Below are 25,256 nucleotides of genomic sequence, written 5' to 3' on the forward strand. Positions count from 1 at the left end.
CTTCCCGCTCTTCGTTAGGTGGAGCCCGTCTCTGTCTAGCACTCCTCCTTCTTGGAACACCATCCCATGGTCAAAGAATCCAAAGCCTTCTCTCCGACATCATCTGCGTAGCCATTCGTTGACTTCCACAATTCAACGGTCTCTACCTGGGCCTTTTCCTTCCACAGGGAGGATGGACAAGAACACCACTTGCACCTCAAACTCCTGTATCCTTCTTCCCAGAAACACGTAGTCTGCAGTGATCTGCTCAAGGTCATTCTTGGCAGTATCATGGGTGCCCACGTGGAGAAGCAGGAAGGGGTAGTGATCTGAGGGCTTGATGAGTCTCAGCAGTCTCTCCGTCACATCATGAATCCTAGCTCCTGGCAAGCAGCAGACTTCTTGGTTTTCCCAGTCGGGGCGGCAGATAGATGACTCAGTCCCTCTGAGGTGGGAGTCCCCGACCACCACCACCTGCCTCCTTTTCTTGGGAACGGTGGTCGTGGAACCCCCATCCCTAGGACAGTGCATCTCATGCCTTCCAATCGGCAGAGTCTCCTTCTGTTCCCTTCCGTCAGATGTATCATCTAGTCTAGTCCACTCTCTTCTGTCTGTTATTACTTGAAACCACTTAAATCCTACTTTTTATTTTTAATTAAATCACTTTTGTTTATTAGTAAACCCAGAGTAAGTAATTGATACCTGGGGGAGCAAACAGCTGTGCATATCTCTCTATCAGTGTTATAGAGGGCGGACAATTTATAAGTTTACCCTGTATAAGCTTTATACAGAATAAAACAGATTTATTTGGGGTTTGGATCCCACTGGAAGCTGGGCATCTGGGTGCTGGAGACAGGAGTACCTGCTGAGTGGTTTTCAGTTAAAGCCTGCAGCTTTGAGGGTGTGGTTCAGACCCTGGATCTGTGTTGCAGCAGGCTTGTGACTCTGGCTCAACAAGGCAGGGTTCTGGAGTCCCAAGCTGGCAGGGAAAATGAGCTCAGAGGTCATTTTAGCACATCAGGTGACACTCCCAAGGGGGCTCTGTGACCGAACCTGTCACACTAGGAGATGAGCTTTTTCATTTGAAGACAACCGTTCCAATGCTGTGAGTGTGGTTAACACTTGGGCCAATATTAAGGATTGAGTGGGGATGATGCAGGGGGAGTGAGGTTAGGAGATTGAGGAGGAGCAGATGGATGGAGATGGAGAGCAGGGTCCTGTGTGTATCTCTGGAGTGGGGCCAGGGAGAGGGGTGGGGCAGATGTGGCCTGAGAGTCAGGACCAGTCTTAGGGGTGGGCCATCTGGGCGACCACCCAGGGATGCCATGGTTAAAGGGGCACTGCATGGCAGCACAGAGAGGCACACTGCCGATCTAGAGTCAGAAACTGCTCCCGGCTGGCACAGAAGTGCTGTGTCCCATGTGGGGAGGCTCCCAGATTTCTCCCTGCTCCCTCCCTGCAGAGGAAGGAGGGACAGTGGTGATGTACAGATACTGCTCACGGTCACCATCCCCGCAATGGGGCTATGTGTGTGTGTGTGTGGGGAGGGGAGGGAGCGAGAGCGGAGCAACACCAAGCACTCCCTGCATCCAGGTCACTTTCCCCAGCTGTGCTGTGCTGTGAGGAGAACATCAGGAGCTGCTGCTTTCCTGCCCTCCTGTTATGCAGCCCGGGTGGGGAAAGTGACCTGGATGCAGGGAGCCCTGACTTTGCCCCCCCCCCCAGAACCCCCGAGGGGTGCGCAGAGGAGCAGTGTTTGAAGGGGTGAGTGAGCGGCAATGCCAGGCGCTCCATGCATCCAGGTCAGTTTCCCCACGTGGGTGCAGGATTGGGGATGCAATGGTTAGGAGCACAGGAGGGGGTACAGTGTAGGGGTTAGGAGCGCAGGAGGGGGCGGGGAGCCTCAAAAGCCCACAGTGGCCAGGGGCAGTGTGCGGGGGCACTGTGCCCACGGGAACAAGGGTGTGTGTGTGTGTGTGCCAAAATACAAGTTTGCTCAGGGTGCCATTTTCCCTCAGGCAGCCCTACTGAGAGTGAAGCCCCACATGTCTCCTCGCTATGCCGCAGACCCCTCTCTCTTTCATTCTCTTGCTCTGTTTCTCCTTCACCCACGCGCTCATGCCATCCCTTTGATGCTGACTCAGTGGAATGGAAAGTCTATACCCTCTGCTAAGACCGGACACCAGGCACTGTTTTTGCTGAACAGGAGGAAAAACACCTTGCGCTTTAACTGTAATGTATTCTCCAACCTCTCCTCCTCTCCTTTCCTCTCTCCGTTACCCACTTCTCTGTTTCCCAATTCCTCCCTCCTGATCACTCCGCTGACAAAAAACAGAGAGAGAAAGAGATCCTCCAGCAGAGGAGAATTGTGCCCCTGAGTCACCCTGTGCTCCCTGACCCCAGGGAGAGGCCCCGCCCACTCTGGTTAGTGGGGGATGTGTGCACAGAAGGGAGCACAGTCAGAAGTCACCAGAGAGGACAAATGCATGATTAAGTCAGATAGAGCCAAAACCAGTGGGTGCTGGAAAGTGTGAGCCACAAAAGGAGGGATTCTCTGAGGTGACAAGGGGGTCCCACGTGTGACAGGGATGGGAATCTATGAATCTCACTATGCAAAGTTCAGTTCTGTTCTCCCTGAACTTCTCAGCACCTACATGGGAGCTGGGAGAAGCCCCCATGTCACAGGACCTGAAGTTGGGTCTCCCCAAAACTAGACAGAGAGAGATCATTCCCGCCCTAGGATGCAGTGTCTTGCCATGCAACCGCAAAAGCACAGCAATCTTTTCTGCAGCCAATATGCAGCCTCCTCCCTCAGCTCCTCTTGGCCATCTCCCCTCCAGTGTGGTCCTGGGTTTTGGATCTACTACTACATTTGTCCTGGCTGAAACTCACTTTATTTCCCGGCCCCACCTCCCACGGGAGCTGGAACAATTCGTGTAGCCATTGAATCAAACTGTAAACCCTGTATATGATGGGAACCACTTCAAGCCAGGGGGTGTGGCAGTATCCCCAGCACCCCTAGTTCCAGCACCTGTGCCATCTCTAGTCTTTCTTAGTCCCTTTGGGTTATTTTCCTGTCCTTCCTGTTGTTTGCAGCTCCTCATTTAGTGTCCCCCTGTGAATTGGAAATACAGAAAAAGAGAGCCTATATTTGAGAAAGTAAAAGAAAAAATGGAAAGAGGAACAAGGCATTCTGAAAAGACTAAAACAATTAATTGACAGAAACAGTGAGAGGCGGAAAGATCAAACCAAAAAAGGTAAGAGATGAAAGAAAAACATGAAGGGCACTTGCTGGGAAGTGTCTTCTACAAATTTTCCGCTGTCTGGGTAGAAGCGAAACTGTGAAGAAAACAACAGAAACCCAGAGAGAGAATTTCCACTAAAAGATGCTTAGAACACGATCTCTGACTCCTTCTTCCTCTGTCTCCATCTCTTTCTGCACGTGCCTCAGTCTGATGCTGGTTTCTTGGCTGTGACGCATCTTCTCAGCGCTGTGAGGAAATTAGCTGCCCACCCGCATTATAAGGGCATCTAGGGAAAGGCTTTGATCAGAACGAGAGAGATAGTGAGCGAGAGAGCAAGTGAACGAGAGAACCTGACGACCCACTCACCTGCCCCCTCCTTTGTCCAGTCCATGCCTTGTTCTCACTCGTCCCTTGAAGCTTTGGATCCATTCTGGTGGTGAACTGAGTGTGGAGACACATCCCCTTTGTCTCCTTGATGCCACCATGACATTGGCATTCATGCCACTGTCTCTCGCCCTCATGCTGCTGGTGACCAATGGTAAGGGGGGCTGAGTATTTTTGGTGGTGGAGGGTAGTTGCACTGGGGACATTTGGGATTTACTTGGTCCACAGGATTTTAGCAATTCAAAGCTGAACTCTTGGCAGATCTTGCTTTCCTGACCCTTCAGTGTTCCCCTTATCCCGATATTGCTCCCCAGGCCTCTTCCATCCTCCTTGGCAGGGTCCTCTCAGGACAGGAAAAAAATGTCTCCACCCCCATTTCTAAACCTCCCCCCTGCTCAGTTCTCTGTCTTGTTGCAGCCAGCAGTACTTCCCCTGGAGCAGCAAAGGAGCAGAGGGGGGAGCAGAGGGTGTGGGCCAAAGTGGGGGACCTGGTTGTGCTCCCCTGTCACCTGAGTCCTCAGGAGCTGCAGAGCAGCTGGAAGCAGCTGTATGAGAAGACAGCCGTCCGCTGGGAGCGGCATGGGGAAAGGTAATTCAGGCTGTGAGGGGGTGGTGGTGCTGTGCTTTTTGATTCCTTTCCTATTTCTTCACCTTTCCCTCATTCTTTCTTCTCCTCTTCCACAGTCTTTGATTCCCATCCTCTCTCCCCTGATGTGATCTTTCTCCCTCTCGCTGCCTTTCTTCCCTGCTCTTTCTCTGCTCCTTTCCCCATCCTCTCCCTCTCCTAGCACTAACTCATTCCCCCTGCCCATATCCCCAGCTCCCACAAAGAGCCCCACATGGTGCTGGAGGTGGAGTACAGTGGTCTCCTGAAGACAGCCCGATCCATGATGCCCCGAGCCTCAGTCAGGGAAACCAGCTTCCGCCAGGGGGACTTCTCCCTCTGGATTGAGCCACTACTGAATGATGATGCAGGCCATTACGAGGCACTGGTGAGATATGGCAAGGAGACTCGGCGCTGCCAGCTGGAGCTGGGCATGGTGACAGGTACGAGAAGTTGGAGCCCAACAGGGATCCCTGGAACAGCAGGGTATTGTCAGTTAGGACAAAAAGTTCTGGCAGGGGAGCCCAGGACTGGAACAGCAGGTTAGAAAATGAGAAGCAGCCTCTTGAGATTAGTCAACTCCCCTGTCTTCATCCCATGGGATGAGAGCTGCAGAGAGGGAAATCTCTAGGTAATAAACACAAGGAAAATGGGGAGATCAAGGACAGGTTGATTGTCACTTCAATGCCCTGTAGAGAGGGGCTGGGAGCTCCAAAGCGGGAATGGTTTTAGGACTCCCCTGTGACATTAACTTCTCTTTTCCCTTCTTCTCCGCAGTGACTGTCAATCCCCCAGGCCTGCTGGTGGAAACGGAGCCTCTCTTGCTACTCTGTAACTCCAGTCATCCGGCTAAGCTTGTGGGGATGCGCTGGTTCCATAAGGGCAGCCTGGTCCCCGTCTCTGGCAGGTTCCGTTCCCGCTATGGGGCTCTATCCATCTCTAGGCCAACTGTGAGTGATTCAGGGCCCTGGCGCTGCGAACTCACATACTCAAATGATGAGAAAGTTTCTGCCACATTCAACCTTCAAATTCTAGGTAACTCTGGCTTCCAACTCACCCTCTCAGCTCCCAGAGATCTCTGGCCTCTCACAATAGCCTCCTCCTCTCCAACTCCTGCCCTATCATGAGTAGCCTCCTGGGATCTCTTTGCTTCCCTCCCTGCTTTCCCAGTCATGGTTTCCCTCTGTCCCAGCATCCCCTCCCCACAGGGGGTGGTAACCTCCCCTTCTGTTGCAGTTCTGTGGACCTCATACAATCTAATGTTGCCCTACACTCTTTGTTTCCTCCAGGTTTTGCTGGCCCAGCCTCTCCTGTAGTCTATGCTGCAGTAGGATCTGCCACCAACCTTCCCTGCCTCCTGAACCGAGACCCTAGTGCCTCCAGCATTCTAGGGGTGTCAGCCCACTGGAGCCGTCTTGCAGGAGGGGATCTGGAAATACGGGGCATCTCCAAGAATGGAAGCAATGGGAGCTTCACCCTCCATCTCCCTGAGGTGGGACCAGGGGATGCAGGGCAATACTGCTGTGCTGTCTCTATCCATGGCACGACCATCACTAGGGATGTGACCTTGGCAGTGATGACAGGTGAGCAAGGGAAGCCCAGAGGATGCCAAGGGGACTCTTTCCCTCCAGTGGCTTTCACTGGCTTGGAGAAAATCTCCTTGCACACCAATGTGGTGAGTTTGGGATGTTCTCAGCCTGTCCAGCCTCCCCATGCGGGGAGACCCTGTGTCTCAGCTCAGGCATTTAGCTGCACAGGAGTGGAGTCTCTCTTTCCACAGGATGCTGTGCCATAGGGAGGTTTCTCATGGTGGTTCCAGTATTTTTCTTTTAGAAATCTGCCTTAAAGTAGGAAAATGAAAGAGAGAGAGAGAGAGAAGGGGGAAGCCAGGGAGTCAATGAGAGAAGGTGTGTGAGAGAGAGAGTGAAAAAGGAGGAACGTGACAGAGAGAAAGGAGGTGCTGAAGGGGTGAGGCAGGAAGAGGCTCTCCTTTTTTTGCTGAGGGTATTTCTGTTTCCCTCCCCCACAGTCACCCCAAGCATCAAAGGGCCAGTCGCTGAAGGCTCTCGTCTGCTGCTTATCTGCAGCCTCACCCACCCCAGGGGGCACGAGCACTTTCAGTGGAGGCAGCTGAGCTCAGGCCTCAGCAATAGGAGCTCATTTGAGGCCACTCTCAGGAGCCCAGGGGTCCAGCGCTACTATCTGGGTTCCACCCTGGAACTGACCCGTGTGTCCCAGGAGGATATTGGCACCTGGGAGTGCAGTGTCCATAGCTCAGAAGGGAGGCTGGGAGCTGTGGAATATGAGCTGTATATTACAGGTACCGTCTCCCCTGTGCCCCATTTCCTCCACCCCACCCCACCCCACTTCCATCTCCCTGTGCCCCAAGACTTCTGCTCCACTTGACCCACTTGACCAGCCAACATTTTTCAAACCTCATCCACACCCCGAACCAGTCCCAACCCCCCCCCCCCCCGTTTCACCCTCCTTTCTAACTGTGATTTCCCCTTACAGGTGCCCAGCTCTCTGGTCCTCATACCATTCTGGATGGGCAGGTCTCTTTTGGCCTTATCCTTGTCCTCTTCCTCCTGCTTGTGGCCTCCATCCTGGCTTTGGTCCTGCGGAACCAAAGGGTGAGTCAGTCCATTGCTCTGTCTATGTCCATCTGTCTTCTCTCTCAAAGGCCATTCATTCCTCCTTGGGCAGAGCCGTCAAAGAAGTGTCTGAGTAGCATGACAAAGGGAGAGTGAATGGGAGAGCTGAGAGGGAAGAACCAGGGGGGAAAGGGCTGTGATTGAGCTCATCTAAGCCTGACAGCCCTGCCTCGGGTTGGGGCTGTGTGTGCAGGGCAAAGAGGCTACATTGGGTAGCCTGCCAGCTCTGCCCTGGTCGTATGCAGTATGTACTGGGAATATAGGAACTGCCAGGCTGGATCAGCCCAGTGGACCTGCTAGCCAAGTGCCCTGTCTCTGACAGTGGCCAAGTGCCAGATACCTCAGAGGAAGGGGCAAAATACCCTCTAGTGGACAATTATAGAATAACCTGCCCACGGAGGAAGTTTTCTCTTAACTCCTGTCAGTCTGAGGTCCTCTTGTGCCTTAAAGGATGAGGGTTTATGTCCCTTCCAAACTATTGTGGTTGTACTTTTTCTTTTTCATAATCTGACCTAATGTAATTGTGGATGTTCTCAATTCCCAAATAGATTCATAGATTCCAAGGCCAGAAGGGACCACTGTGATCATCTAGTCTGACCTCCTGTATAACGCAGGCCATAGAACTTTCCAAGATACTTCCTGAAGCAGATCTTTTAGAAAAACATCCAATCTTGATTTAAAAATTGCCAGTGATGGAGAATCCACCACGACCCTTAGTAAATTGTTCCAGTGTATGTAAATGCCCAATACCTTTTTGAATCTTGCTAAGCTCTTGGCCTCCACATTATCCTGGGGCAGTGAGTTCCAGGGGCTCATTATGCAAGGTGTAAAAACTGTTCCCTTTTATCCATTTTGAAATTGCAAGCTTTCAATTTTACTGATCATCTCTTTGTTCTGTGCTATGATAAATTCATCCTGACTGACTTTCTCACCCAGTTAGAATTTTGTTTACCTCTAGTATGTCCCTTCTTATTTCTCTTGTCTCTGAACAAAACAAACACCGTCTCTTTTCACACAGAAATCTTTCAAGGCCTCACATCGTTTTCATCACTCATATCTGAATCCTCTCTGTTTTACTATGACTTTTTATAGAGAGGGTAACCGGAGATGAACACAGTGTTCCAGATGAGGTCTTCTCACTAATTTACATAGCGACATGGGAATAGCGACATGGGAATAGCTAACATTTTGTTGGCTTTTTAACTACTGCTACCTGGTGAGCAGAGATCTTCAATTATACAATAATGTCTAGGTCTTTTTCCCTAAGTGGTTATGGTTCATTTAAAACCTAATAATTTGTTGGAGTTCAGATGATTGCTTTCAATGTGCATTACCTTGCATTTGCCTATACCAGCAGTCCCCAAACTATTGAGGGTCGCACACTCCCCTTACCCTGTCTGCCCCCAGGAGCCGGGGCCAGGAGTGGGGCTGTGGTTTGGGGCGGGGGGACACAGACAGGGGTAAGGGGGCCAAGACTGGGGCCACAGCTGGGGGTGGGCCTGAGGCTGGGAGTGGGGCCATGGCCAGGGGCCGAGGCTGGAAGTGGAGCCATGCTGAGGCTGGGGACGGGGCCAGGTACAGGTCCATGAGTGGGACCAGAGCAGAGCTGGGGGCAGGGCAGGGAAGGGCTGGGTGGTGCTCCCTCCCTACAGCCCTAGGGGCTGGTCCGGGCCCTGCCGTGCCCCCCTGAACTTTCCTCCACACCATAGGCGGCAGGTATAATAGACTGGGGAAGGCTGTGCTTCCCCAAACAGCCCCGCTTGTGGCCCCGCTCATGCTCCAGCCCGAGGCCCCCTCCTGCTTGCCCTTCCCCCTTGATCTCAGCCCAGGCAGGCTGCTCCTTTTCCAGGGAGCTTGACGGGGCTGTGACTAGGGTGGCTGGGACTTGGGGTGACTTGTGGCTGGGGCTGCACGGCACTGGGGGGAGCCCCGGTGCTGGGGCTGCGGTGGCCAGTGCTCTGGGGCTGGGGGTGCTGGAGCTGCATCGCCCAGTGCTGGGGGGTGGGTGGGGGGGGCTGTGTGCTGCCCACCTGGTGCTCTGGGCTTGTGGCGGGGGCGCCATCCGTCCAGTGCTCCAGGACTGGGGGGTGGGGGGACGCGCAATGCCCTCCCACCCAGTGCTCCAGGGCTGGAGGTGCTTGGGCAGCCTGGGGCCAGGGTGGGAGGGACTAGAGGTCATGCCGGGGGGGGGGCCACTGGGCTTTGGTGGGGGAAGGGGCTGAGAGGGGCAGGGCCTCAGGTGGAAGGGATGGGCCTGGCCAGGGGCTAGCCTCCTGAAGCCCATGGTTCACCCACTGCCCATGCTCCACGCCCCCCTAGGGGGCGCACCCCACATTTTGGGGACCTCTGGTCTACACTGAGTTTCATCTGCCATTGCGATGTCCATTCATCTAGCTTTGATTCATAGGTTCATAGATTCCAAGGCCAGAAGAGACCATTGTCATAAGCTAGTCTGACCTTGTGTATAACATAGGCCATAGAACTTCCCCAGCCTAATTCCTGTTTGGACTAGAGCAGATCTTTTAGAAAAAAAATCCAATCTTGATTTTAAAATTGCCCATGACGGAGAATCTACTACAACTCTGTGCTAGCTCTCACAGTCTTCTCCAGTGTTGTTTAACTTAAATAATGTTGTGCTATGTGCATATTTTGCTACTTCACTGCTCATCCCCTTTTCCAGACTAGGTAAAGTTTTAAAATCACTGAAGGACCCAGGATCTTAAGTTCCCTTTTCAAAAGTGATTTGGGTCCTTAGGAAACTAAGGCTTATTGCACTTCAATGGGCCTTAAGTGCATAAAAATTGCCAAGTTGCTTCTGACAATGAGACTTCCAGGCTCCTAAGTAGGGTTCGTTGAAAATTTGTTTTTTGACTACATTAAATTTTTTGCAAAAAAGTTCCTTTTTCAAAAACTTTTGACTTGTCACTGAGAACCCAAAATCCAAAATTTGGATTTGGACTTGCCAAAAGTGTGCCTCATGGGAGTTGTTGTTTGGGTGCCTCATGCCCCCATTCTTCTCTATGGGCCAAGTTCTGCAACCAGACTACATCTTCCATGATGCACCATGGCTGTAGAACTCCTATGATGTACCACAGTGGCTCAACAAGAGGAGAGATGTAGACTGACCAGGCTGCCTGGCTCATAAAGGAGAATGTGAGCATGGGGGATCCAAGCCACAAATCCCATGAGTCACTGTGTGTTTGGCCAAAAATGTTTAGGTTTTGATTTCTACCAAGAAGTCATAATTTTCTGTGGGGGATGCCCCCATTTTCTGGCCAGCTGTACTCCTAAGTCTTTTAGGGACTTAAAAAAATTGTACACGTATAAACATGGTAAACACCTGTCCTAGTACAGAACCTTGCGGCACACTACTATTAACCTTTAGCCATGATGAAAATGTACTATTTATTCCTGCTTTCTCTCTGTTCGCCGGTTTCTGATCCATGATAAAACTTAACCTTTCACACCATGTTACTTAATTCCTTAACAGCATCTCAGAAGGGACTTTGTCAAAGTCTTCTGAAATCCCCCCCAAAATCATGACAACTGAGTCATTCTTTATTCACAATATTGCTGATGCATTCAGAGAATTCTAATAAATTAGAGTGGCATGATTTTCCTTTGCAGGCACTAATTTGTAGCTATCAGATCATGTTTTTCTAAGGTTTTTATAGTGCTCTAATTATTGTTTCAACTAATTTTCCTGTTCTTCGGTAATTTTCTTGCTGCAGCTTTTCTGGGGCTAGGTCAGACTTACTGATGTGTAATTATCAGGATCAATGTACAACATTTGTCAATGTACACTTGCTGATTTTAATGAGGCTTCATATTCTTGTTAGCTGCCTCAGACCCAGGTTCCATCCACTCCTGGTGACTTGTCACTCTTTTAATTTATCAGTTTGTTCCAGGATCTCCTTTTTTCAGACTTCAATCTCTCGCAGTGCCTCAGCTTTGGCACCACTAAAGAGCAGGTCTTTGTTAGGTGTCCCCACAACATCCTCAGTGGTCAAAGACTCACGCAAGGAAATCACATTTCTTCAGGGCAAACTACTTACATTGCAAATTCCTCCTCTAATTGCTCTCCTGGTGGTCCAGGGGACCCAATTATTCTCTCATAGACTTCTTGATTTTTCTATACTTTACTGGGGCTATGTCTACACTATCGCGGTAAGTCAACCTACGTTACACAAGAGAAGCTACGTGAATAACTAAGCTGGAGTTGATGTACCTTAGGTCGAGTTACCATGGGGTCTACATTGCTGGGGGTCAACAGGAGAAACTCTCCCATCGACTTACCTTATTCTTGTCATCGGGGTGGAGTACAGGGGTTGACTGGAGAGTGATCTGCTGTCGATTTGGCGGGTCTTCACTAGACCCACTAAATTGACTGCCAGTGGATTGATCTCAGAGCGTTGATCCCAGATATAGTGTAGATGTAGCCTGGTTCTCAAACTCTTCAATACCACAACCTCTTTTTCTATAATGGGGACCGCTCCCATCTAGTAGGGATATCCCTCCCAATTTGCAATATAGAAAGGACAAGCCCCTGTCCCCTGTTCATCACCCACCTGGAGGTCACAAACCTCAAACTGAGAGCCCATGGTACACTTGAAGAGTAACACCCCAGAGTGTACTTCAACAGGGGTGATGCTGTGAACCTTTCAATACTATTAGAGCTATGTATCCACAGAATAGTGCTCCTGAGTGTATTTTGAATGATTCAAGGTCTGGAAAACCTGTCTCACCATGAAAAACTCAAGAAGCTCAATCTATTTAGTTTATCCAAGAGAAGTTAATAGGTGAATTGATCACCGGCTACAAGTATCTACACAGGGAAGAGATTTCTGATACTAGACAGCTCTTTAATCTAGCAGAAAAAGTCATAGTAAGGTCCAATGTCTAGGAGTTGAAGCTAGATAAATACAGATTAGAAATAAGATGCAAACTTTTAGCAGCAACTGTAATTAACCATTGGAACAATTTACCAAGGGTTACGGTGGATTCTTCATCACTTGGAGTCTTTCAATCAAGACTGGATGTCTTTCTAAAAGAAACACTTGAACTCAACCAGAAGTTATGGGCTTGATGCAGAAACTCCTGGGTGGGTTCTCTGGGTGGGTTTACACAGGAGGTTAGACTAGATCATCATAATGGCTCTTTGTGGCCTTAAAATCTATGAAAGGAGCCACGTTAAAGGCATAACTCAACTGCACAAAGCCTAATATCAAGCCAGTATTCTCTACAGGAAAGGGAACATGATTGTGGAGCATGACTCCTGGGTTCTTTTCTCAGCTCTAGGAGATGACTGGGGTATAGTAGTTACACCAAAGGAAACTGAGAGTCAGGTTTCCTGAATCCTATTTTTGGTTGTGAGAAAGAAGGGTGTAGTGGGTTAGAGCAGGAAGAATTAGAAATCAGGACTCTCAGGGTTCTCTCTGTGACGTTCTAGGCCTCTGAGGGATAAGACCTACGGTGGCTGCTCAGACCCAGGGTCCAGATGTAAGCATCATGCTGGGGCAGGATGGAGCCCATGCTAGGTCCATTCCCCAATCATCTCTTCTTTTTCCCTTTCAGATATTCTCCCCAGCCTTCCCAGCACTGGAGCGGGTGGTTACCGCCCCCACACCAGGGAATGCAGGGAAGGATGAAGGCCAGGAAGGGAAGAGCCTGCAGACAGAGTGCTGATGGAAGAGAAGGCACAAAGGTCAATTGGAATGGCAAGCACTTCAATGGGAAAACAAGACTGTGTTACACAGCTGGGGGATGGGAACCATGCAGACTTGTCCAGAGGGCATGGAGGTCACATGGACACAGCATGGGGACCATGCCACTGCAGAGGGGGTGGGAGTCATATGACAAAAAGGAGATGGGTGTCACCTGGGTGCAGGAAGGTTGGGGGGGTGGGTGGGGCTGTTGTACTGGTTTCTGAGCTTCCTTTTTGGAGCTGAAGGACTCCAGTGTCCATAACCTGCTTCACTTCCACTTGTTTCTCCCTCACTCCCTTGTTCTTTCTCTTTCACACCCTCTGCCCTCTGTCTCCCTCTCTCAGCCTTGCTCCTTCCTTGGAGGGGTGTGAGTGGTCTTTAGCAGATGGGGAGATTGGCAGAGACCTGGCTCCCCTTTGCCCACAGGGAATTTAACTCCCCGCTGCTGACTTCCCTCTCTGTATCCCATAAGCACCCTGCTCTGGCACACATTCGCTGGCACAGCAGATCCTTCAGCCAGAGATATTGCATAGTTGAGTTTGTTATAGTTTATTAGCACTCAGAAGAAAATGTCCTTCAATAAAACCCCCCCACTGGAAACCCTTTGGTCTCTGTGTGCATTTGGGGTGAAATGGGCCTGTCTAGCACATTGTTTGCATCTGGTTGTCTGTGTGAAGCAGCTTCCCTGAAATCTACCCCCCCCCCCCCCCCCCGGATTTCACTTTTATTTTTGTTTTGCTGGTGTAGATCATTAGTTTCTGGACTTTCAGGAGGGAAAATGAAATGGCACCAGAGAAGGAAAAGTTACACGCTCTGTCCGTCCCTTTCTCTCAGTTTCAGTGTCTCTCTCTTTTTTCTGCCTGTCTCTCTCTGTGCCATTCACTCTCTTTCTTTCATTTTCTCTCTCTCCCCACTCTGTCTTTCTGATGAGACATCAACGCAAGAGATCCTGACCACTCATGGTCATTAAACATCCCTGTCATTTCCCCCCAGTTTGGGGCATTAACCAGTCAAATGCCCCATACCAGGATCCAGGAAGAGTGCTGGCCAAATCCCTGCTGAGTGCACCCATTTCACCACCCTAAATCCCACTGTGATCTCGCTGTATACAGAACTCCCCTTTGCTTCCTGTCCCAAATTATTGTGTAGTGCTGCTGTGTGGCTGTTAAACAACTGCTGTGTCCTACCCCAGAGGTAGCTGCATTAAGTATTGTCATTACTGCAGGCTTTCACTTTTTGTAGCTTGTGTAGGCTGAATACATTGCACTCACCAGGGGCTCTTTGCATCCCCCATTCTCTACCCCCAGTTCCGTGTGCCACTGTCCCATTCCCCTCTATTTCAGGAATTCTCTATAACATCACCCCCCTGGCTTCATGCCAGGGGTTCTGTTTGACACCCCCTCCCCATTTCTAGGATACTCCATTTTCTACCATAGAATCATAGAATCATAGAATCATAGAATATAAGGGTTGGAAGGGACCCCAGAAGGTCATCTAGTCCAACCCCCTGCTCGAAGCAGGACCAATTCCCAGTTAAATCATCCCAGCCAGGGCTTTGTCAAGCCTGACCTTAAAAACCTCTAAGGAAGGAGATTCTACCACCTCCCTAGGTAACGCATTCCAGTGTTTCACCACCCTCTTAGTGAAAAAGTTTTTCCTAATATCCAATCTAAACCTCCCCCACTGCAGCTTGAGACCATTACTCCTCGTTCTGTCATCTGCTACCATTGAGAACAGTCTAGAGCCATAGAATCATAGAATCATAGAATATAAGGGTTGGAAGGGACCCCAGAAGGTCATCTAGTCCAACCCCCTGCTCGAAGCAGGACCAATTCCCAGTTAAATCATCCCAGCCAGGGCTTTGTCAAGCCTGACCTTAAAAACCTCTAAGGAAGGAGATTCTACCACCTCCCTAGGTAACGCATTCCAGTGTTTCACCACCCAACTAGTGAAAAAGTTTTTCCTAATATCCAATCTAAACCTCCCCCACTGCAGCTTGAGACCATTACTCCTCGTTCTGTCATCTGATACCATTGAGAACAGTCTAGAGCCATCCTCTTTGGAACCCCCTTTCAGGTAGTTGAAAGCAGCTATCAAATCCCCCCTCATTCTTCTCTTCTGCAGGCTAAACAATCCCAGCTCCCTCAGCCTCTCCTCATAACTCATGTGTTCCAGACCCCTAATCATTTTTGTTGCCCTTCGCTGGACTCTCTCCAATTTATCCACATCCTTCTTGAACTGTGGGGCCCAAAACTGGACACAGTACTCCAGATGAGGCCTCACCAATGTGGAATAGAGGGGAACGACCACGTCCCTCGATCTGCTCGCTATGCCCCTACTTATACATCCCAAAATGCCATTGGCCTTCTTGGCAACAAGGGCACACTGCTGACTCATATCCAGCTTCTCGTCCACTGTCACCCCTAGGTCCTTTTCCGCAGAACTGCTGCCTAGCCATTCGGTCCCTAGTCTGTAGCTGTGCATTGGGTTCTTCCGTCCTAAGTGCAGGACCCTGCACTTATCCTTATTGAACCTCATCAGATTTCTTTTGGCCCAATCCTCCAATTTGTCTAGGTCCTTCTGTATCCTATCCCTCCCCTCCAGCGTATCTACCACTCCTCCCAGTTTAGTATCATCCGCAAATTTGCTGAGAGTGCAATCCACACCATCCTCCAGATCATTTATGAAGATACTGAACAAAACCGGCCCCAGGACCGACCCTTGGGGCACTCCACTTGATACCGGCTGCCAACTAGACATGGAGCCATTGATCACTACCCGTTGAGCCCGACAATCTAGCCAGCTTTCTACCCACCTTGTAGTGCATTCATCCAGCCCATACTTCCTTAACTTGCTGACAAGAATACTGTGGGAGACCGTGTCAAAAGCTTTGCTAAAGTCAAGAAACAATACATCCACTGCTTTCCCTTCATCCACAGAACCAGTAATCTCATCATAGAAGGTGATTAGATTAGTCAGGCATGACCTTCCCTTGGTGAATCCATGCTGGCTGTTCCTGATCACTTTCCTCTCATGCAAGTGCTTCAGGATTGATTCTTTGAGGACCTGCTCCATGATTTTTCCAGGGACTGAAGTGAGGCTGACTGGCCTGTAGTTCCCAGGATCCTCCTTCTTCCCTTTTTTAAAGATTGGCACTACATTAGCCTTTTTCCAGTCATCCGGGACTTCCCCGGTTCGCCACGAGTTTTCAAAGATAATGGCCAATGGCTCTGCAATCACAGCCGCCAGTTCCTTCAGCACTCTCGGATGCAACTCGTCCGGCCCCATGGACTTGTGCACGTCCAGCTTTTCTAAATAGTCCCTAACCACCTCTATCTCCACAGAGGGCTGTCCATCTCTTCCCCATTTTGTGATGCCCAGCATAGCAGTCTGGGAGCTGACCTTGTTAGTGAAAACAGAGGCAAAAAAAGCATTGAGTACATTAGCTTTTTCCACATCCTCTGTCACTAGTTTGCCTCCCTCATTCAGTAAGGGGCCCACACATTCCTTGGCTTTCTTCTTGTTGCCAACATACCTGAAGAAACCCTTCTTGTTACTCTTGACATCTCTGGCTAGCTGCAGCTCCAGGTGCGATTTGGCCCTCCTGATAACATTCCTACATGCCCGAGCAATATTTTTATACTCTTCCCTGGTCATATGTCCAACCTTCCACTTCTTGTAAGCTTCTTTTTTATGTTTAAGATCCGCTAAGATTTCACCATTAAGCCAAGCTGGTCGCCTGCCATATTTACTATTCTTTCGACTCATCGGGATGGTTTGTCCCTGTAACCTCAACAGGGATTCCTTGAAATACAGCCAGCTCTCCTGAACTCCTTTCCCCTTCAAGTTAGTCCCCCAGGGGATCCTGGCCATCCGTTCCCTGAGGGAGTCGAAGTCTGCTTTCCTGAAGTCCAGGGTCCGTATCGTGCTGCTTACCTTTCTTCCCTGTGTCAGGATCCTGAACTCAACCAACTCATGGTCACTGCCTCCCAGATTCCCATCCACTTTTGCTTCCCCCACTAATTCTACCCGGTTTGTGAGCAGCAGGGCATGCCAGGGCATCTGTGTCCCCTCTGTCCCTCCTACCCCTTACCATTGTCCCCCAGTCTCCCTATCATGCCAGGAGCTTTGTGTGCCTCCCTTGTCCCCTTCCTTGCCTGTTACAGAAAAGTAAGGCTTTTGACACAGTCCCACATGACATTCTCATAAGCAAACTAAGGAAATGGGGGTCTGGATGGAATTACTATAATGTGGGTGCACAACTGGTTGAAAGAACATACTCAAAGAGTAGTTATCAGTGGTTCACTGTCAAACTGGGAGGGCACATCTAGTGGGGTCCCAGAGAGGTCAGTCCTCGCTCCAGCACCAATGTTCCCTCTAATTTTTTCCATCCATGTGCGGAATAAACTTTGTTATGTGCACCAAGGTAATGTGTGCATGTGCATCACCAGTAGAAACAAAAAACCTAGATATAATCAGTGGTGAGCTAGAGCCAGTTCACACCGGTTCACGCAAACCGGTTGTTAAATTTTGAAGCCGGTTTAGAACTGGTTGTTAAAGGGGTGGGCAAACTCCGGCCCGCGGGACCATCCTGTCCAGCCCACCTGAGCTCTCGGCTGGGGAGGCTCCCCTGAGAATCCCTTTTAAATTTTTACTCACCCAGCAGTGCTCCGGGACTGCGGCGGCGGGTCCTTCAGTGCCGCCAAAGACCCGGAATGACTGAAGGACCTGTCGCCGAAGTGCCGCCGAAGACCCAAAGCGACTGAAGGAACCGATTCTTCAGCTTTTGGCAGCTCATCACTGGATATAATATATATGTATATTTTTAAAGTTACCATAGGGATAGTTACTCCAGACAGGACAGGTTAGGCATTTGAGAACTCACTACTCAAAGAATTAAATTTAAGTGTGAGAGAGAAATAAAAATTATGAAATGCATAGACCAGTCAAAACACTAAAAGAACACACTTTGAAAGAATAAAATTACAGAGAATATATGTGCATTGCAGGAAGTACCAAGAAGTAACAACAACAATAATACAAGTATCTGATGGGAGGTGAATGTGAAAGAGACTCTGTGTGTGTGTGTGTGTGTGTGTGTGAGAGAGAGAGAGAGAGAGACACACACACACAGTGTGTGAGTGACACAGAGACTGTGTGAGACACAGAGACTGTGTGATGCAGAGGGTGTGTGTGTTACAGAGACTCTGTGTGTGTGTGTGACAGAGACTGTGTGTGTGAGACACAGAGACTCTGTGTGTGTGTGTGTGTGTGTGTGTGTGTGTGTGTGTGTGTGTGTGAGAGAGAGAGAGACAGAGAGACTGTGTGACACAGGGTGTATGTGACACAGAGACTGAGTGTCTGTGTGTGAGAGAAAGACACAGAGACTCCATGTGACACAGGGTGTGTGTGACACAGAGACTGTGTCTGTGTCTGTGTGTGTGACACAGCAGGTGTGTGACAGAGAGACTGTGTGTGACACAGTGTGTGTGTGAGACACTCTGTGTGTGTGTTTGTATGTGTGTGTGTGTGTGTGTGTGACACACAGAGACAGTGTATGTGCTCGCTGATGGGGAAAGCCATGTGCTGTCTCTTTAAGACATTCACTGAAAGCTCTCCTGCTCTGTCCTGAGCCCTGTTATCGCCCATCCCCCACTCTGTGGGATGGGGCACATGGACAGGGAAAGGGGAGAGAGAAAGAGTGTGTGTGTCTGTGTCTGTGTGTGTATGTGAGCAAGGGAGAGAGAGAGAGAGAGAGAGAGAGAGAGAGAGAGAGAGACTGTGTGAGCTGGCTGCTGGGAAATCTCAGAAACAGTGCACTGTCTCTTTAAGAAAGACACTCAGCCACTCACCATTCAGACCTCAGACCACAGCAGCAGCTCCAAGTCTTCCTGAGCCAGGCTGTCCTCTTTGCCCTGCTCTGTGAAGATGGGGTACAGGGGCAGGGGGACACCCTGACACCCTCCTCTCCCCCACCCCCACTCTGCACAGCCAGCAGGAGGGTCCCGGGAGCAGCTGCAGTTGGCGCAATGTGCGGTGAGGGGCACCTGAAAACATGCTGCCAGCTGTGCGCGCTCTCTAATCAGCTGGGCAGCCACCCAAGCACTCAGCTTACAGGGAACACAGTCCAGCACTAGCCAAGATTTTCATTAATGACTTGGGTAATGGAGTGGAGAGCATGCTTATAAAATCTGTGGATGACACCAAGCTGGGAGGGGTTGCAAGCACTTTGGAGGACCAAATAAGAATGCAAAGTGACCTTGACAAACTGAAGAATTGGTCAGAATTCAACAAGATGAAATTTGATAAAGACAAATGCAAAGTACTTCTAGGAAGGAAAAATGAAATGCACAATTACAAAATGGAGAATAACTGGCTAGGTGGTATTATTACTGAGAAGAATCTGGGGGTTGTAGAGAATAACAAATTGAAAATGGGTCAACAATGAAATGTAATTGCAAAAAAAAGCTGATCTAAATCTGGGATGTAACAACAGGAGTGCTATATGTAAGATACGGGAGGTAATTGTCCTGCTCTACTCAGCACTGGTGAGGCCTCAGTTCTGGGCATGTCCAGTTCTGGGCACCATACTGTAGGAAAGACATGGACAAATTGAAGAGAGTCCAAAGGAGAGCAACAAAAATGATAAAAGGTTTAGAAAACCTGACCTATGTGGAAAGATTAAAAAACTGGTTATGTTTAATCTTGAGAAAAGAAGATTGGGGATGGGGGGATCTGATAAGAGTCTTCAAATATGTTAAAGTCTGTTATAAAGAGGATGGTGATCAGTTGTTCTCCATGTCCACTGAAGGTAGGACACAAAGTAATGGGCCTAATCTGCAGCAAGGAAGATTTAGGTTAGCTATTAGGAAAAACTTTCTAACAATAAAAGTAGTTTAAGCTGTGGAATAGGATTGCAATGGAGGTTATAGAATCCCCATCACTGGAGTTTTTAAGAAGGGGTTGGACAAACACCTGTCAGGGATGCTCTAGGTCCTGCCTCAGTGCAACTAGCTGAATGTGATGACTTCTCGAGGTACCCTCCATCCCAGAGGTGGGCAAACTATGGCCCGCGGGCCACATCCAGCCCGTGGGACCATCCTGTCTGGCCCCTGAGCTTCTGGCTGGGGAGGTTAGCCCCCCCGCACTCTCCCACAGCCTCAGCTCACTGCACCACACCCGCTGCTCCTGCTGGGCAGCGCAACGGCGTGGCTGGCTCCGGCATGGTAAGGGGGCGGGGAGTGGGGGGTCCTGGAGGGCAGTCAGGGGCCAGAAAGCAGTTGGATGGGGTGGAGGTTCTGGGGGGAGTGGTCAAAGAATGGGGAACAAGGGGGGCTGGGTAGGTGTGGGAGTCCCGGGGGGCCTGTCAGGGGGAGGGGGCGTGGATAGGGGTTGGGGCAGTCAGGGGACAGGGAGCAGGGGGGGTTGGATAGGGGGTAGGGTCCTGGGGGTCAGTTAGGGATGGGGGTCCTGGGAGGGGGCAGTCAGGGGACAAGGAGCAGGATGGGTCGCGGATTCTGAGGGGGTCTTCCGGTCAGGGGGGTGGGAAGTGGGAGGGGGCGGATAGGGTACAGGGACCAGGCTGTCTGGGGAGGCACAGCCTTCCCTACCTGGCCCTCCATATAGTTTTGCAACTCTGATGTAGCCCTTGGGCCAAAAAGTTTGCCCACCCCTTCTCCAACCCTATGTTTCTGTGATTCTATGATTCCACTTTCTTTTCTTTCTGTTTGGGGGAGGAATCATTCAGAGTATCAACATATGAAACTTCATTGGGAGGATAGGCTGAGCTGAGGTGGGGGTGTTGTTATGCTGGAAGGTGTTAATGACTGCCATCAAGTGGTTCTTTAATATATAGACAATTACAGAAGTTATTATGTTACAGACAGACAAAGGAATGCCATCAAATTGAGGGTAGGGCCTTGCTTTGCTCATTATTTTATTATTTCAGTGAAGAAGAGAAGACATCCCTGATCCCTCCCAGTGTATTCCTTTCCTCCCTCCTCAAGAGTTTGGAAGCTTCATACATGTAAACCATGTTGAGATCCTCAGATGGAAGATATTGGTGAAGGGACAAGGGATATTAGGGTTTTAATGAGTAACCAGCAGTTGCCCCAAAGCTCCCAAATGACATATCCCAAAGACCATAGTCAGTACAATGCAGCATAAATAAGGGCAAATCAGTCATTTTACTGTTCAATTGTCCTCAGCTTTACCAAAAATGTGATTGTTTCACCACTAAGTGGTATCCCAGTTTGCAGAGATTTGTTAAAGGCACCAGGTTGAGCTGTCCATGTGAAGTGTCCCATACAGTTTTGCAAGTCGCTTTCAAAACAGACACTGATTTTCTTTAGATTGGACTTGAGGCAAGGGGAAGGTTAAGTGAGGAAGCAGAGTCCATTTTAGTGCTAGGAATTTACCTGAGAATTTTATAGGAACATAGGAATTACCAGATTACGTTTGCCCAGTGGTCCATCTGACCCAGTGTCCTGTCTCTGACACTGGTCAGCACCAGATACTTCGGAGGAAGGGGTAGGTCATGCCAGAGTGGGAAGTTGTAGGATAATCTGACACTCATGAAGGTCTCAGCCTAGTCCCCAATAATTAGAGATTTGCTTAAACCCTGAAGCATATGGTTTCATATCCCTTCCAATAAGCTTTTTTAGCATTAGCTATAATTCTGGTTGTTCTTGTTATCCATATATAGGTATGATCCCTCTGTGAATTTTGTTATGTTCTTGGCCTCAACAACATCCTGTAGCAGAGTTCCTATGATCTGATTACCCTAAAATATTTCCTTTTATTGATCTCAAATTTCCCACCTTTCAATGTCACTGACAGTCCCTTTGTTCTTGTGTTAGGGGCGAGGGAGAACAGAGGTTCCCAATCTCCCTTCCCTAGACTAATCATTACTGTGTAGACTTTCTTTATGTCCCCTCTTATTCTCCTCCTTTCTAAGTGTAACCCTTCTGCTAGGTGGAGGCTGAGCCAGCAGCAACCAGGGCCGGTTCAATATCTAGGGGTTCCTTTTCAACAATACAACACAGAACTGGCTTGAGCCCCCATCCAGTGACCTGGGACAATTACACACCACCCCTGGGCGCCTCTGAGAGGCAATACTTCCCCACTCGCAAGCAGAGTCTGAGTGAGAAAAGAAGCTTTTAATGAAAGGAGGGAAGTCACCTGATATTAATTAGGGAAAATGCCACAAGCAGGATTCATATCATAACCCTGTGAGCAGGCCCGCCAACAGCAATTCCGGGCCCCAGGGCAGAACAGTCAATGGGCCCCCGCTGGTGCCCAGCGAGCTGCCGGCTGTGCTGCTGGGCGTGCTCTTCCGGCACAGCCAGAGCTTCCACATGCCCGCCCGGTAGCCTTCGCCACCACTGGTACCACTCCACGCGTACCTAGTAGCATAGGCTCCAGATTTCCTGGGAGGTGCTTGACCTCCCGCTCTGTCCTAGGCTCATGGGCGGTGAGTGAACACACCCTTGGGGGAGGCTAGCCCCCGGCCCCTCCTGCTCTGCCCGAGGGCCCGTCCCTTCTGCTCCCACGCTGGAGCCCAGAGCACACCGCCCCCCGCACCCCTGCTGGCTGGCCTGCACACCCTCCAGCCCCAGTGCCGGCAGGCAGCAGCTGCAGCACCTCCAGCTCCAGCGCTGGATGGGTGGGTGGGAAGCGCCCCCGGCCACAGCACTGGGCAGGTGGGCGGCAGGGCCAGAGCGCCCCCGGCTCTAGCGTGGTCCCAGCACCGGGAGGACGGGTGGCAGGCATGGTCTTGAATATCATGACCCCCAGCCTGCCTGCTCCAGCCTCTCAGCCACAGAAGGGAGCAGCAGGCAGAAGGGGACCTGGTGGAGCGTGGCAAGGCCTCCCCCTGCCTACGATACCTGCCGCCCATGCCTAGGCCCCTTCCCCCAATGCCCCACCCCATCCCACCTCTTCCCATCCCTGTTCCATTCTTTCCCCAAGGGCGCCCCATATACAGCTGGTGCCTTCCCATAGTGTGGGGGGGGGGCACGATCTAAAGGGCAGGTCACGTGTCCCCCCCAAGCCCAGGGCCACCGCGCTCTCCCCACCCCATCTTACCTGAGGGGCGAGGGGGCGCTTTGTCCTCCCACTGTGCCTGCCCCGCCCCCAGCATGTTCTGCCGCTCTCCCTGGTGGGCAGGAGCCCCAGTGGGGAGCAGGAGGGAGCTGCTTTTAATGCCAGCCCCTCCCGGTCCAGCAGCTGCCTGAGAGAGCCTGACTGGGGAGGAGGCAGCTTCCGCTCCCCGCCCAGCTCGGCTGCCGGGGACCCAAAGCCCGGCCGGGGAGCGGAAATCACCTCCTGAGCCAGGCTCTCTCAGGCAGCCACTGCACAGGGCTGCAGAGCAGCGTCTCAGCAGCTGGAAGGGGCTCATCCCACCCCTTCCACTCCCAGCATCTGGGCCATGTGTCACTCAGGCCCAGCCCGCCTCTTCCCACTTCCTGCTCCTCCCGCTCCCCACAGTGCCTCCCGCCCGCTGCCAAACAGCTGATGGCGGCAGGTGGGAGGCACTGGGGGGAGGAGGTTGAGCTGATCGGCAGGGCCTGCTGCTGGTCAGAGGCACTGTGGGGGAGGAGGGGCCTGCTGGTGGGTGCTGAGCACGCACTGGGCACCTATGCCTAGGAGCCCTGCGGCCCACCTGAGCAATTTAAAATGGCCTGGGGACCCTGGGCCCTTTAAAATCACCTGGGCCCCCGGGCAAGTGCCCCCTTTGCCCCCCCCTCCCCGTCGGCATGCCTGACTGTAAGCAGAACACCCACCCCAGAGTGCGTGGGGCAGTGCCTTCTGCCTCGTGTTCTTGAGTTCTACAACCAAAAGTTCATTTTCTGTGCCCCTCTCAGCTCCCTCGCTACACCCCACTCACAGTGGCTGTCCTTGATCAGTGAAGACCCAGAGTTCAGAGGTGCATCTGTGTGAGTTCACCTCTAGTGGTGCAAGTATATTGTAACTCTTACCAGTACAGTACCAACCCCCCTGACCCTGCGCCCCTCAAAAAAAATGTTCCATGACTAGAGCCCTGCCTGGATACAAATCTATACTCGCGGATGCAGATATCAGCAGACAGAAATCGGTATCCACTGAACCGCAGGGCTCTCCCAGGAACCGCAGCGGTGAAAGAAGCAGAAAATGGGGCTGCCACTCCCAGGAGCCAGCGCCCCACGCCGGCAGCTCCTCCGGGGGGGCTGTACAGACCCCAGACACTTGGAGTTGCAGTTGCAAGTTGCAAATCACACTTGGAGTTGCGGCTAGCAAGGGATGTTAAGAGTAACAAGAAGGGTTTCTTCAGGTATGTTAGCAACAAGAAGAAGGTCAAGGAAAGTATGGGCCCCTTACTGAATGAGAAAGGCAACCTAGTGACAAAGGATGTAGAAAAAGCTAATGTACTCAATGCTTTTTTTGCCTCTGTCTTCACAAACAAGGTCAGCTCCCAGACTGCTGCACTGGGCAGCACAGTATGGGGAGGAGGTGACCAGCCCTCTGTGGAGAAAGAAGTGGTTCAGGACTACTTAGAAAAGCTGGACAAGCAAAAGTCCACGGGGCCAGATGCGCTTGCATCCAAGGGCACTAAAGGAGTTGGCTGATGTGATTGCAGAGCCATTGGCCATTATCTCTGAAAACTCATGGCGATCGGGGGAGGTCCCGAATGACTGGAAAAAGGCTAATGTAGTGCCCATCTTTAAAAAAGGGAAGGAGGAGGATCCTGGGATCTACAGGCCAGTCAGCCTCACCTCAGTCCCTGGAAAAATCATGGAGCAGGTCCTCAAGGAATCAATTCTGAAGCACTTAGAGGAGAGGTAAGTGATCAGGAACAGTCACCATGGATTTACCAAGGGCAAGTCATGCCTGACTAACCTAACTGCCTTCTATGACAAGATAACTGGCTCTGTGGATGAGGGAAAGCAGTGGACATGTTATTCCTTGACTTTAGCAAAGCTTTTGACACGGTCTCCCACAGTATTCTTGCCAGCAAGTTAAAGAAGTATGGGCTGGATGAGTGGACTATTAGGTGGATAGAAAGCTGGCTAGATCGTCGGGCTCAACGGGTAGTGATCAATGGCTCCATGTCTACTTGGCAGCAGGTATCAAGCGGAGTGCCCCAAGGGTCAGTCCTGGGGCCAGTTTTGTTCAATATCTTCATTAATGATCTGGAGGATGGCATGGACTGCACCCTTAGCAAGTTTGCAGATGACACTAAACGGGGAAGAGTGGTAGATACGCTGGAGAGTAGGGATAGGATACAGACGGACCTAGACAAATTGGAGGATTGGGCCAAAAGAAGTCTGATGAGGTTCAACAAGGACAAGTGTAGAGTCTTGCACTTAGGACAGAAGAATCCCATGCACCACTACAGACTAAGGACAGAATAGCTAGGCAGCAGTTCTGCAGAAAAGGACCTAGGGGTTACAGTGGATGAAAAGCTGGATATGAGTCAACAGTGTGCCGTTATTGCCAAGAAGGCTAACAGCATTTTGGGCTGTATAAGTAGGAGCATTGCCAGCAGATCGAGGGACGTGATCATTCCCCTCTATTCGACATTGGTGAGGCCTCATCTGGAGTACTGTGTCCAGTTTTGGGCCCCACACTACAAGAAGGATGTGGAAAAATTGGAAAGAGTCCAGCAGAGGGCAACAAAATAATTAGGGGGCTGGAGCACATGACT

General features: G+C 50.7%; 1 protein-coding gene and 1 long non-coding RNA gene across 2 annotated transcripts in view; one reads left to right on the top strand and one right to left on the bottom strand.

Moving 5' to 3' along the window:
- Positions 1-22,803, bottom strand: part of LOC142070620 (uncharacterized) — a 35,296-nt gene extending 12,493 nt beyond the window's left edge. Inside the window, exons 1-2 of the long non-coding RNA XR_012666531.1 lie at positions 22,658-22,803; positions 6,752-6,830 (exon numbers count right to left, since the gene is read on the bottom strand). This is a non-coding gene — a long non-coding RNA (uncharacterized LOC142070620). The remainder of the gene's footprint in view (positions 1-6,751; positions 6,831-22,657) is intronic.
- LAG3 (lymphocyte activating 3) lies at positions 3,565-12,703 on the top strand. The gene is made up of 8 exons (XM_048835920.2): positions 3,565-3,762; positions 4,026-4,197; positions 4,429-4,655; positions 4,990-5,247; positions 5,502-5,795; positions 6,242-6,532; positions 6,727-6,845; positions 12,441-12,703. The coding sequence occupies exons 1-8, from the start codon at positions 3,708-3,710 to the stop codon at positions 12,549-12,551; spliced, it is 1,527 nt and encodes a 508-aa protein (XP_048691877.1). The 5' UTR covers positions 3,565-3,707; the 3' UTR covers positions 12,552-12,703.
- Positions 22,804-25,256: the final 2,453 nt, after the last annotated feature.

The sequence above is a fragment of the Caretta caretta genome, chromosome 1, assembly GCF_965140235.1.
Source record: "Caretta caretta isolate rCarCar2 chromosome 1, rCarCar1.hap1, whole genome shotgun sequence".
Taxonomy (NCBI): domain Eukaryota; kingdom Metazoa; phylum Chordata; order Testudines; family Cheloniidae; genus Caretta; species Caretta caretta.